A 13,626-nucleotide genomic window follows, 5' to 3' on the forward strand; every position below is an offset into this window, starting at 1 on the left:
GTTTCTGTAACAGTTCATCACACTTTCCTTATCTTTCATCACCTTGATACGTTTGAAGAGTCCTGATCAGTAATTCTGAACAATATCCCTCAATTTGGATTTGTCATGTTTTCTTGTGATTGGTGTTAGGTTATGCATTTTTGGGGGGGTCAAGAACATCACAAAATACAACATTGTAAATCAACTATACTCCAATAAAATTTTTTAAAAAAGAATGTCATGGGCTTCCCTGGTGGCACAGTGGTTGAGAGTCCGCCTGCTGATGCAGGGGACATAGGTTCGTGCCCGGGTCCGGGAAGATCCCGCATGCCGCGGAGCGGCTGGGTCTGTGAGCCATGGCCGCTGAGCCTGCGCTTCCGGAGCCTGTGCTCCGCAACGGGAGAGGCCACAACAGTGAGAGGCCCGCGTACCGCAAAAAAAAAAAAAAAAGAAAGAATGTCATAAAAATAATGATGTACTTCATAGCATGGGGCTCAGGATGTTGATGTCTTATTACCAGTGTTATTTATATGGTTAGGTTGGTGTCTGTTGGGTTTCTGTACGGTAAAGTGACTATCTTTCACTTTATACTGGTTGGTTTCGTATTGCTAAGTATCGTGGTAGAAGTACTTCGAGTCTACGAAAATCCTTTTCCTCAAACTCTTGCTGGCTAATGTGAGCACACAGTTTTGGATCTTGTCTGCTACATTTATTTTTGTGGTGTTTGCCTAGTGGTGATTCTTATTTCCCTCTTTCTTTCTACATCTGTTAACTAGAATTCTATTGTGAAGAAGAGTTATCTCTGCTCCTCCATTTACTTTCTTATTTCAATATTTATATGAGTTTGGATTCACGATTATTGATTTTATTCTATGGTTTAAGACCAACATTATCATGATTTATTTTGTTGCTTTAGCCTGGAACCTGTGTTCTGCCGACAAGGTCCTATCTTTTTTTGAGCAATTCCTTAGTTTGTGGCACCATGAATTGTTCCAGGCTTATCTTGTATTTCCCCACCTTGGCCCAAAGATCGACCACTTCCCACCTAGAGAACTTGTTAAATCCTGGTGTTCAGAACCCCAACCCAAACCAGTTAAATCAGAAAATCTTGAGGGTGGGACCAAAGGGTCAATAATTTTTAAAGTTCCACAGGTGATTCTAATATACAGCCACGTGTGAGAACCAAACTAAAGCAGTGCTTTTCTAACTGTAATGTGGATATGAAGTCCCTGGGAATCTTGTTAAAATTCTGATAGAGTGGGTCTGGGGCACGGCCTGAGACTCTGCATTTCTAACAAGTTCCTAGGTCAGCTTAGTGGCAAAACACACTTTGAGGGGAAAGGGACTGGAAGACTATCTCCTCAAGTACAAAAATCCTTAAACGTTACCTCTGGGGCTGCAAGCTGGCTTATGATTGTGGAAAGAGTTGCTACTTGCTAGGTTACGATTCCGCATCATTTTATTTTCTAATTAGTTGGAGTGAGCGGTAGAAGGAACTACTTGCCATGCAGTGTAGACAGAGTCAAGGAGGTTGCTCTGTGAATTGAAAATGGAAAGTGGAACCGATTGATTCTGAAAGTAAACCGCTATAATGAATAAAAATGAGTAAATGGGTTTGCATGTCTTCTATTTCCTAAATAGGCGAAGAGACCTGAATAAATCTTTTTGAAAAATGAAGAATGATAATAAAAGAACATTTCATGCTGAAAGCATAACAAAAAAATCCCAGATGTGAGTATCCATCTTATCCATCTTGGAAAGGCAAATGCAAAAGATTGGAGTCTTCTGTGGGAAACGGGTCACCATTTTGAATGTTGTTGAAACAGAATCCTCCAGGGAACGTTATCCTGCGTTCTTTTTGTGTATTAGCTCAGTTTTTCCAGCTGTTTTCAGAACATGCATATTCCTGTCCATCTGCTAAGCTGCTTTGGTCTCCCCAAGGTAGTTGTTTAAGAACAAAGAGGTCCAGAGAGACACAGACTGCGATCCATGAAGCTCTTTCTAGTCACTTTCTGCAGAGCCACGCATGCATATTTGCCTCACAAAACAGCTCTCTGATCTTCAAATTAGGATCATCTTCAGTAATCCTCAAGCTTTCATACACTTGATACACGATTGGGGTATTCCTTAAAAATGCAGGTCCCCAAACCTTTGGCTGAGGCCAGGGAACAAACACCTTGTTCCCCTGCCTGTATCCTGGCCATATGAAGCAAGGGCTCCACATACGGCACGTGGAGAAATATTCACCTGAGAGATCAGATCAGAAGCATCCTCTTGTTTGGTCCATTACAGGCTTATTTTAACTTGTTAATATAACTTAGTTTCCCATCCTTCTCAACATGTAGGTTAGAGACTCCAACAGAAGCAAATCAGGATATTATTCTTCCTCCCCTGTCCTTTTCAACTATCACTGAAGAAATTCTTCTACTTCCTTCTGAAACCTTGTACTGTAACCTTTCCTTTCCTAGACCCTCAAACACAAAAAGGAGGTTGAGATGCTACGAGAGCTTTTCCTTCCAGCTAGATAGTCAGAAACTCTCATGGTCTATACCATGCTACACCCTCTGGTATAAATAAAAAACCCCAGTCGAGGCCACCTCAATGGCCACATTTTTATTGATGTTTACTTTGTCACAAAATTGTACTTTATTGGTCACGGGGCATCAGGCAAACCTATTATTAATAATGAAATTTTTAAAACCTACCAAAGGTGAATAATATCTTTATAATCCAAAGAGCATATGATATTTAGGATTTTGGGGGACATTGAATATGAATATATTCACTTGTAATTTTACAAAAATCTTCATTCTGAATTTATAATGTTCTAATTTTACATATGTAAGAAAGAAGGACAATTGACTTCAAGTTTATCAAGTGCTAACTTGGGAGAAAGGTCATGACACTGGGAATAGACTAAATGTGTGATGACGTGTCCTCGAAAATCCTCCATCTCGTAGAGACAGGGCTTGACACTGACATTCACACTTGGCCTCACCCACACAGCAGAGACTGGCAGAGACAACAGGCACTCCCAGAGGCAATGTCTCCCATCACTTGAGAGAGCACAGAGAACTGACGCCAGTGTTCAATCACAAGACAAAATGAACATGCAGTGCCTGGGTTGCTTGTCCCTGAGCCAAACGCTTGAGAGCACATCTAGTAGAACGTGTGGACCCTGATTACCCTGGAATAGGCTGACCTTATCCTTCCCAGTCTATAGGCTGATCTGGTTCTCTCATGTGAAGCTACAGTATTGGCTTCCCAGGAGTAACAGACTAAGTTGTTTTTATTTTTCTGGCTCTTGCCTACAGTGACACAGCAGGAAAAAAGCCATGCTTTTATGCTTATCTCTGGTCCCAAAGTCTCCAACATTAGGGATATTTATGAGAAGTTCCCTTGGAGGGGTGCTTTTCTGGCCACTGACGATGGTATTTATAATTTAATTAATAAGATAAGAAACATGCACTGTAGGGTTTCAATCAAAACTGGTCTAGTGGTTTGGCCATACCCCAACATTTGTCCATAGGTCTAATTGGAACACCTTTGGGGAACTATCCTGACCTTCTGATCATCTCCTATTTATAGAGTCATCCTTTGAGTTTGCACAGTTCTGGTCTGGAAGCTCTCTGCCTGAAACATAGTCATATTTTCCTCATGGGTCAGCAAAGGAGATGATTAAGTACATTGCTTTCAACTGCATGTGTCAAAGTGGAGTGTGAAATTCATTTAGCTGATCACAACTAGTATTTTTATTTTCAATAAAATATCATAAAAATTCCAGTCTTATAGAAGGGTAAGTACTATTTCATGGAATTTTATTTATATTTGTATGTATGTACATGTGTCATGAGTTGCAATGTAGAATATATCTTTCTTTTTTTGTAGTACGTGGGCCTCTCACTGTTGTGGCCTCTCCCGTTGCGGAGCACAGGCTCCGGATGCGCAGGCTCAGCGGCCACGGCTCACAGGCCTAGCTGCTCTGCGGCATGTGGGATCTTCCCGGACTGGGGCACGAACCCGTGTCCCTTCCATCGGCAGGCGGACTCTCAACCACTGCCCCACCAGGGAAGCCCCTAAAATGTATCTCTTATTTGAGGTTGAGGTTTAAAAAGTTCAGGAAATACTGATCTATTACTTGACTTTGATCTGTAGGGGTTAAGAGCATGAATGCTGGGGCCAAATTGCTCAACTATCACTTTCTAGCTGTGTGACTTTAGGAAAATTACCTGACTTCTCTGTGCCATTTCACACATTTCGCATATGTAATATGAGAATAATAATGGTGGCTACCTTATAGGGTTGATATGAGATTAAGAAAACTAATATTTGTCAAGTGTTTAAAACCTTGCCTGGCATACACTAAGTGCCTTATAAATGTTTGTGGGGAAAAATATCAGTTCTGCAAGTATCCTTTTATATCCTTTTACACATTAATCAAGACAACGAAGTCCCTGCCCTATGGATATTTGTAGTTTAATATATATATGTACTTGAAAAAGTTGTCTGTTCTGAGTGGCAATATATTGGAATGTTTAAGAAAGTGCCTCGGACCAGACTGCTGTGTTCAAATCACAGTTCTACCACTCATTTGCTGTGTGACCTTTGGCAAGTTATTTGACCTTGCAGATCCTCAGTTTCTTAATCTATAAAGTGGGGCTAATAGACTCTATCTCATAAGGCTGTTACCAGGATTAAATGAAAATACCCATAGATGCTTTCCGAGGAAGCAACAATAGCTATTATCATTCTTCCTGTTAGCAATTCAGATCATGTCTTGCTTCTTTTCTGATGTACTGAAAAGTACCACTCCTCCTCTTTAATGTGAATGGCTTGCTTAAGTCATCATTTTACTTCAGCTGTGGTGAATCAACCACATAGGGGCTCAGATAAAGACCAATACTCCTGACTAGCAAAGCAATTGTGCAGCCCAAGATCGGATTCAGACTGCCCCACTGTGCTCTCTCTATAGCCTTGCTCTCATAACTAGTCAGTTTACTAGAACTGTTCTTTTGCCTCAGCAGGTCTTCACAGCCCCTCAGATAATTCTGAAGTGTCACAATGGAAGCCTGACAGCCAGAGCTGTTTTGCAGTATGGCTGTCTGTGGCAATGGGGTCACATTATATTTCCTTCCCCCTCATCTTGGGGAGGGAAAATGATCAGGACAAAGCTTTCTGTCCAATATGATGAAGCACTTTGTATGATGTATCACTTATATGTAGATATGGTGATAGCATAAAAGGACTCATTAGCTGAAGGGGCTTTCAACTCGAGTCCTCCACTTCTTAAGGATGTTTGGCAAGGCTGTTCTGACAAGGAGAAATCTAAGATTCTTGAGGACTCCTGAGCTTGAGGACCTAATTGTTTTCCTATGACTCTTTCCTCTTCTCCTGTGGCACATTGTTAGTGTAGCACTACCATAGCTTTTGAAAATTAATAATGGAACTATATTATGCAGCATCAATCTCTTGCTTGACCATAGGCTCCTCCAGGGCAGGGGACCTGACTTATACATCTTTGTATCCCCTGCAAGCACCAGGCACACATCTCAATCAACGTCTGTGGAATTGAATCTGGTTGAATTTAGATCCCAGGTCACAGTGCCAGAGCTCACAGTAGGACTGGAGCTGAAGGCAAGGAATCATTTATTTCCCACTGCTGAGTTGACTGCTGGCTTCTGAGATATTCAAGTCACCCCATCACGCTGAAGGCCACCCAGAGAGGGCCTTAAGGTGATTCTATTGGTGCCCTTAGTGAAAGTTCTTTCTCCTAGTTCTTAGAGGTAAGGAAAATGAAGCAACCAGTCCTGCATCTTGTTGGTTTACAAGCCAGGGCTAGGAGAAAGTAAAGTGGAAATGTGATCTCTTTTCATCCTATGCTTAGCTGATGTGGAAAGACAGGCAATGGTGGGCCAGCAGCCCTCTCGAATTCAGTTTTGTCTAGTATCTGGCACAGTGCTGGGCATATTCTTGGTCCTAATTAAATACAGGGGCATAATTTGTCATTTTCCTTCCTTTCAAAAGGTACACGTCTTTGACTTAACTTTTTAATTTACAAACAGAAATAAAGACAGAAAATCGTCTTTTGAAAACTCTCCATGTGTCGAAGCCAGGCAGTCTGCTGAAGCTTTAAATATATTTGTTCTAATTCTGCTCATAGGGAGACAAGACAGATATGACTGTCTCCATTTCCAGTTGAGAACACTGACGCCCAGGGAGCTTAAGTGGAGAATCCGGGATCGGAGATCAGCTCGGTTTGGATGCACTCACTGTACCATGAAGTTTTCCCCTTTCTCCTCCAGCACGCTGGTGGGTGCGTGCATGTGTGTGACTGTGTGTGTGTGTTTCCTTTTACCCTTAAAGCCCAGCTACTTCTCCTTCTGGTCAGTTTCCTGGATTCCACTTTTTGGAAACGAAGTCCAGCTCTTGTCCAAGGTCTCACTGCCCTCTCGGCCATCTTCCCCTGGCGTTCCCAGGACCGCCAGCCGCTCCTTGGCTAAATTCAGAGTACCAGGCTTAGGCTCCGATTCCGGGCTCCATTCCCACCCTCCCAGGGCAGGTGCCTCGTCCCGGCCCCCAGGACCCCGACTCTGCAGCCGGAGCCTCGGCCCCGCCTCCCCTACCTGACGCAGGTGCGCCTGGGGCGCCGTAGCCTCCGCCCACCGGCGTGCCTGCTCTGCCATTGGTTCTCCCGGCTGCCCGTCTCTTTCGCTGGCCCCGCTCGGTCCCGGAGGGGTAGGTTTTACTGGAGAAGCCGCAGTCCCGGCGGCTCGGGCGCTGCGCAGAGTGCGGACCCGCGCTGGCATGTCCCCGCGCGCGGGAGCCCCAGTCGACCGCCGGGTGCGGGCGGCTGCTAACTTGGCTGCAGGCTCCGGCGGCCCGGCCGCGGCCATGTAGTTGCCGGCGGAGCTCTCTGCAGCCCGGGAGCGGCAGCGAGAGCGAGCAGGAGCCCAGCAGTTCGAGGCTTTCCCCGGAGGCGCTGAGTGCGTGCCGCGCCCTCGCCGGCCCTTGGGCCGCACTTTGGGCCCGAGAGGGAAATGGGGGAGAAAGTTTCGGAGGTGCTGGAGCCAGTGCTCCGCGGCTGCAGCGGCCACAGTGCCCGGACTCTCGCCCCTGCGGCGGCTGCCGCGTCCTCGCCGGGAGCTTCCTCTGCCGAGTCCTCATCGGGCTCAGAAACTCTGTCGGAGGAAGGGGAGCCCAGCTTCTCTCGCGAGCACCCGCCGCCGCCGCCGCCGCCGCCGCCGCCGCCGCCGGGCGGCGCTCGGCCGCCCGCCGCGTGGGCTCCCGCGCGCTTGGTGCCAGAGCGTGGAGTCCCCGCGCCGCCGCCGCAGCCGCCGCTGCCCGGAGGAACCGCGCCCCCCGCGCCCCGGGGCAGCAGCGCGTCCCAGGAAGAGCAGGATGAGGAGGTGGGCCCGCCTTCCCTCCCCCCGCCACCGCCCCTCTGGTCCAGGCTGCCAGGCGACCGCAGCTCTCCATCCCGCACGCGGGTGGTGGGCAGCGCGTGCTGGGGCCTGGAGAGGGAGAGGGACCCCAGATGCTGTGCCCCGAGCCCTGGGTAATGACAGGAGCTTCCCTGTGGGTCACCGGTTTCCCCATGGCTGTTACCTGTGTGTGTGTGTGTGTGTGTGTGCGCGTGTGTGTGTGCGCGCGTGTGCGTGCGTGTACATGTGCTGCCTGATAGTGTGCTTCTCCAGTGTCAAAGCAGCAAACTCCGTCGATCAGGATCTGCTCCTTTGGGTCTGTGAATGGACGTGAGCTGGACGCCTGGCTTGTCCCCACAACTGAGACCTCGTTTTCCGAAGTGGGCATTGCTTCCAACCGTAGCGCTTGGGCAGAGGGGGGAGTGTGGTGAAGGGACGGTTGTGAGAGGAGAGTGGGTGTGTTGGAGGTGGGGGACGGCTGGCATAGGTACCCGCGAAGTTGCGCGGCGGAGTTTCGGTTGCATTGGCCCCGGCGTCCCCCGCGGGTGGTTTTGGCTGGTCCCGCGGCGTCGGTCCTCCGGCCCTCGGCCGGCGGCGCTGACTTGCGCTTCTACATCTCCGATTTGGACTTGTTCCGGGGTGTCCAGATGCGTGCTGGTCGCCAGACTGAATGGGGAACGTGCCCCCTTCTTCGGGGGACTGCGTCCATCCTGGTTTCTTGGAAGAATATTCGTGCAAAACTTGTGGGTCGCGTCCTGACACATTGAAACTATGACTTGGTGTCCTCTCGCCTGTTTTCTCTGGCTTTTTTCTGCTTTTGGAGGACAGTTAAGGAAGCATAAGGTTCTTGGTGTCTTTGATTGGTTGCTTTGGACGTTTCTTGAGGGGAAGTCATCTTGATCAGGGAAAGGCCATAAATAAAACATCACCCTAACAGAGCCTCCTTGTGAAGTTAATTCCTCAGTGCCAGTGTGGTGTTTTCTTCCTCTCTGATGGGGTTAGTTTTAGTAATTGTCTCTGTCCGTCAGAAGATGCAAGCTGAGGCCAGTGCTCTGACAGTAGCCCCCTGGGACCCCAGCGTGGAGGCATAGACTGGATCTGGCGCAAAGTGAGGGGAGTCAAGTCCTAGCCTGGCAGAGATGGAGCAAGCCCTAGTGGTGGCCCAAGCCTCTGGCAGTAACCAGAACCCATTCCCCAGTGCCCGGAGGAACGCGAGGATCCTGGACAGGTGCCTGGAGATTTGCTTTCTAGAACTGTCTCTGCTTCTGAATTGTGAGATCTTGGATGAGCTGATTCCTCTGAGGTCAGTTTAATAATCTGTAAAATGAGGGGTATGACCAGTGAACTTCAAGGTAAAGTTTATTTCCACACGAACCCTCCCCTGATCAGGAATTTAGGATGGATCCAAAGTGCAGGTTGATCCTAGGGACAGGGTGCCAGGAGTTAAGCTGAGCATCACACCCACCACAGAGTTACCTGACCAAACCCCCAGACTAAACCAGTGTTCTCAGTGGTTGCATCTCCCTTTGAAAGATGCCATGCATGTGCTGGCGTACTTACCGAGATGAGCACACTGGTCACTGGGCAGTAGGGGATATGACCCAACGTAATGATTTACCACTAGATTCTAATATAGTGTTGCCATCGGTAGAGAAGATGGTAGAGTTAGTTGCCCTATGTTTTCTGCGTAGCTAGGAGGGTACTTCATGATACATAACATGGTCTTGCAGATCCCAGGTGGGGGAAGTCAGGAACTTCTCACTTTTGATCCCAATCCTGTAGCTGATTTATTGCCTGGCCTCAGGGTGACAGTGTTTTATTTTCTTGGAAGTGGATGTAAAGATAGCTTATTACACAGGCACTGCAGTGAGGAATGGTTGATTGAAACACATATTGGAAAGTGGAATGACTAAATAACATTGGTCAGTATTTGTGAAATCTCAGAATTGGATGTAAAGTGATACAGTATTGCAATTTATTGTGTAACTTAACCTGTGGCAGGGGATGCTGGAAATTGTCCAGGAGTGGAAATCTTGACCTTCTCTGAGAATTTTAAAGAGAAACTAAAACTGTGGAGTAGAGAAGTTATAGCCTTGGTGAGAGGGGTTGAAGTCCAGTGTACATTTTCTGGCTCTTACACTGGTGCCAGTATGGTGCAGGGGTTCTTAGCCTTTGAGAGAGTGTTTTGGGTCTCTTTGAGAACCTAATGAACGCTCTCCCTCCTCTCCTCAGAAGATGGGCACCACTATAAATACCATTCTAGCAGATTCAGTGAGGAACACTGGTTACACACTCTCAGTTTGGTGGAAAGACCTGGGTTTGATTCCCGCCTCTGCCACCTTAACTAGATGTGAGATGTGGACCACTCAGCTGATGTAAGGCCTGATTTTTCCCCTCTTAAATGGGAATAATAGCAATAGGGTCATTAGGCATTTTATACATGCCACCTAGTTTAATCCTAGTATAGTATCTAACATTTAGCATGGAGTGCTAAGTAAATATTAATTTTTCAAGTTCATTTGTGATTAAAAATGTTGTGAAAGGAGGTACAAGTTTGGGCTGGCTTATTTTATTTATGCATAATTAATCTGCTCCCTACTTTCAGAGAACCTGAGGCCTTGTCTATACTGTTTATTACCACTTTTTTAGTATTAGCTGGGAAACAGTTTTTATCTGGATCAGGTTGCCTTATGGGAAGGCACTGTTAGCATAGTGTTAGTTATACGGTAGCAAGGCACCGAGTAGAAAGCCTTGAGGGAAACCCATAAAATGGAAGGAGGTTCATTTAGATTTAAAAATTGTTAGGTCTGGCTTGGGAGACTCATTGTCTTCCAGTTTTTTTTCAGTAAGTTACTGCATCAATTTTTAAAAAGCAGCAAAATTCAATTTCCTAGTGTATTATTGCAGTGCTAATTTTTTGGGCACCCTTATTGAAGCTGCTTGCATATACTACTAATGTCAACAGTGTTTGACCTATTTCATATTTTATCTTACTGTCAATATTTGTGTAAACTTACAAAGTCTCATAGACTTAAATCAGCCCTTTAAGCTTTTGGTGTCTTAAAAACAATACTTTACCATGGCAGTGATTGTAGTTTTTATGTACTTAATAATCAAACACACGAGAGAGATAGTGCATGGTTTTTTGTTTAAATAAAGTGCATCTCACTTAACCCCTGATAACTCAAGCCTGTGGATTTGGGGGTCTCTGCAAGTTGAGGGTAATGGACTGTGTTTCGGATAGTCATAATGATCTGGATTGGAGGAGTGTCCCTCTAACATTTCTGAGATTTGCTCTTAGGCGCTCTGCCCTGTCCCTTTTCAAATCACCTTCTGATAACTCTCATAAAGTACTCAGTGCCGTTTGCTGTGTGTCGATGAACTTATAAGGGCAGGAATTTTGTCTTTGTGTGTTTAGCACAGTGCTTCTAATATATTAGTAGGGGCTCAGTACATATATGTTGAATGAAAGAGGAAAAATACATCTTTGAAAACGGTTGCACATTTGACTGAAGGGTGACCATGTGTGTATTGTTTTGTCTGTTGTGAATTATGCTTAAACCTCTAGATCTCTTATCAAAAAAGCCTCCTAAATCACAGTGAAAATATTATGAGCAGTTTTTCCAGGTAAATTTTGAAGAAAGTCAAATCAGTGAGGATCCACTCACAATGCCTGTGCAAGACTTGTGTATTTACTCTGCTTTTTACTGTGTGTGTTAGAACTTGAAACTTTCAGAGATTCTTAGAATGGCAGAAAAAAGGCTTATTAGCTAAAAGGATTTTCAACTCAATATAAAGCGTCTAATTTTTTTTTTTTTTTTTTTTTTTTTTTGTGGTGCGCGGGCCTCTCACTGTTGTGGCCTCTCCCGTTGCGGAGCACAGGCTCCAGACACGCAGGCTCAGCGGCCATGGCTCACGTGTCTAGCCGCTCTGCGGCATGTGGGATCTTCAGAGACCGGGGCACGAACCCGTGTCCCCTGCATCGGCAGGCGGACTCTCAACTACTGAGCCACCAGGGAAGCCCTAGTCATCCATTTTATCTACATAAGTGTATACATGTCAATAGCAATCGCCCAATTCATCACACCACCACACCGCGGGTTTCCCCCCTTGGTGACCATATGTTTGTTCTCTACATCTGTGTCTCAATTTCTGCCCTGCAAACCGGTTCATCTGTACCATTTTTCTAGGTTCCACGTACATGTGTTAATATATGATATTTGTTTTTCTCTTTCTGACTTACTTCACTCTGTATGACAGTCTCTAGATCCATCCACGTCTCAACAAATGACCCAATTTCGTTCCTTTTTATGGCTGAGTAAAATTCCATTGTATATATATACCACATCTTCTTTATCCATTCGTCTATTGATGGGCATTTAGGTTGCTTCCATGACCTGGCTATTGTAAATAGTGCTGCAATGAACATTGGGGTGCATGTGTCTTTTTGAATTATGGTTTTCTCTGGGTATATGCCCAGTAGTGGGATTGCTGCATCATATGGTAATCTATGATTAGTTTTTTAAGGAAACTCCATACTGTTCTCCATAGTGGCTGTATCAATTTACATTCCCACCAACAGTGCAAGAGGGTTCCCTTTTCTCCACACCCTCGCCAGCATTTGTTGTTTGTAGATTTTCTGATGATGCCTATTCTAACTGCTGTGAGGTGATACCTCATTGTAGTTTTGATTTGCATTTCTCTAATAATTAGTGCTGTTGAGCAGCTTTTCATGTGCTTCTTGGCCATCTGTATGTCTTCTTTGGAGAAATGTTTATTTAGGTCTTCTGCCCATTTTTGGATTGGGTTGTTTCTTTTTTTAATATTGAGCTGCATGAGCTGTTTATATATTTTGGAGATTAATCCTTTGTCTGTTGATTCGTTTGCAAATATTTTCTGCCATTCTGAGGGTTGTCTTTTAATCCTGTTTATGGTTTTCTTTGCTGTGCAAAAGCTTTAAAGTTTCATTAGGTCCCATTTGTTTATTTTTGTTTTTATTTCCGTTACTCTAGGGGCTGGATCAAAAAAGATCTTGCTGTGATTTATGTCAAAGAGTGTTCTTCCTATGTTTTCCCCTAGGAGTTTTATACTGTCTGGTCTTACATTTAGGACTCTAATCCATTTTGAGTTTGTTTTTGTGTATGGTGTTAGGGAGTGTTCTAATTTCATTCATTTACATGTAGCCGTCCAGTTTTCCCAGCACACTTATTGAAGAGACTGTCTTTTCTCCATTGTATATCTTTGCCTCCTTTGTCATAGATTAGTTGACCATAGGTGTGTGGGTTTATCTCTGGGCTTTCTATCTTGTTCCATTGATCTATATTTCTGTTTTTGTGCCAGTACCATATTGTCTTGATTACTGTAGCTTTGTAGTATAGTCTGAAGTCAGGGAGCCTGACTCCTCCAGCTCCGCTTTTTTCCCTCAAGACTGCTTTGGCTGTTCGGGTCTTTTGTGTCTCCATACAAATTTTAAGATTTTTTGTTCTAGTTCTGTAAAAAATGCCATTGGTAATTCGATAGGGATTGCATTGAATCTGTAGATTGCTTTGAGTAGTATAGTCATTTTCACAATATTGATTCTTCCAATTCAAGAACATGGTATATCTCTCCATCTGTTGGTATCATCTTTAATTGCTTTCATCAGTGTCTTATAGTTTTATGCATGCAGGTCTTTTGTCTCCCTAGCTAGGTTTATTCCTAGGTATTTTAGTCTTTTTGTTGCAATGATAAATGGGAGTGTTTCCTTAATTTCTCTTTCAGATTTTTCATCATTAGTATATAGGAATGCAAGAGATTTCTGTGCATTAATTTTGTATCCTGCAACTTTACCAAATTCATTGATTAACTCTAGTAGTTTTCTGGTGACGTCTTTAGGATTCTCTATGTATAGTATCATGTCATGTGCAAACAGTGACAGTTTTACTTCTTCTTTTCCAATTTGTATTCCTTTTATTTCTTTTTCTTCTCTGATTGCCGTGGCTAGGACTTCCAAAACTATGTTGAATAATAGTGGTGAGAATGGACATCCTTTTCTTGTTCCTGATCTTAAAGGAAATGCTTTCAGTTTTTCACCATTGAGAATGATGTTTGCTGTGGGTTTGTCATATATGGCCTTTATTATGTTGAGGTAGGTTCCCTCTATGCCCACTTTGTGGAGAGTTTTTATCATAAATGGGTGTTGAATTTTGTCAAAAGCTTTTTCTGCATCTATTGAGATGATCATACG

General features: G+C 44.7%; 1 protein-coding gene across 9 annotated transcripts in view; it reads left to right on the top strand.

Moving 5' to 3' along the window:
• Positions 1-6,760: 6,760 nt before the first annotated feature.
• MAST4 (microtubule associated serine/threonine kinase family member 4) overlaps positions 6,761-13,626 on the top strand; it is a 568,209-nt gene continuing 561,343 nt past the window's right edge. For 5 of the 9 annotated variants that reach the window (XM_067730855.1, XM_067730861.1, XM_067730857.1 and 2 more), the window contains exon 1: positions 6,767-7,385. In XM_067730855.1, coding sequence (XP_067586956.1) covers positions 7,017-7,385 — 369 coding nt within the window. In that variant the 5' untranslated portion in view covers positions 6,767-7,016. Of the gene's footprint in view, positions 7,386-13,626 lie in introns of all 9 variants that reach the window. The other 4 variants (XM_067730859.1, XM_067730860.1, XM_067730862.1 and 1 more) reach the window with 2 other exon arrangements.

This window comes from Pseudorca crassidens, chromosome 3 (genome assembly GCF_039906515.1).
Source record: "Pseudorca crassidens isolate mPseCra1 chromosome 3, mPseCra1.hap1, whole genome shotgun sequence".
Taxonomy (NCBI): Eukaryota; Metazoa; Chordata; class Mammalia; order Artiodactyla; family Delphinidae; genus Pseudorca; species Pseudorca crassidens.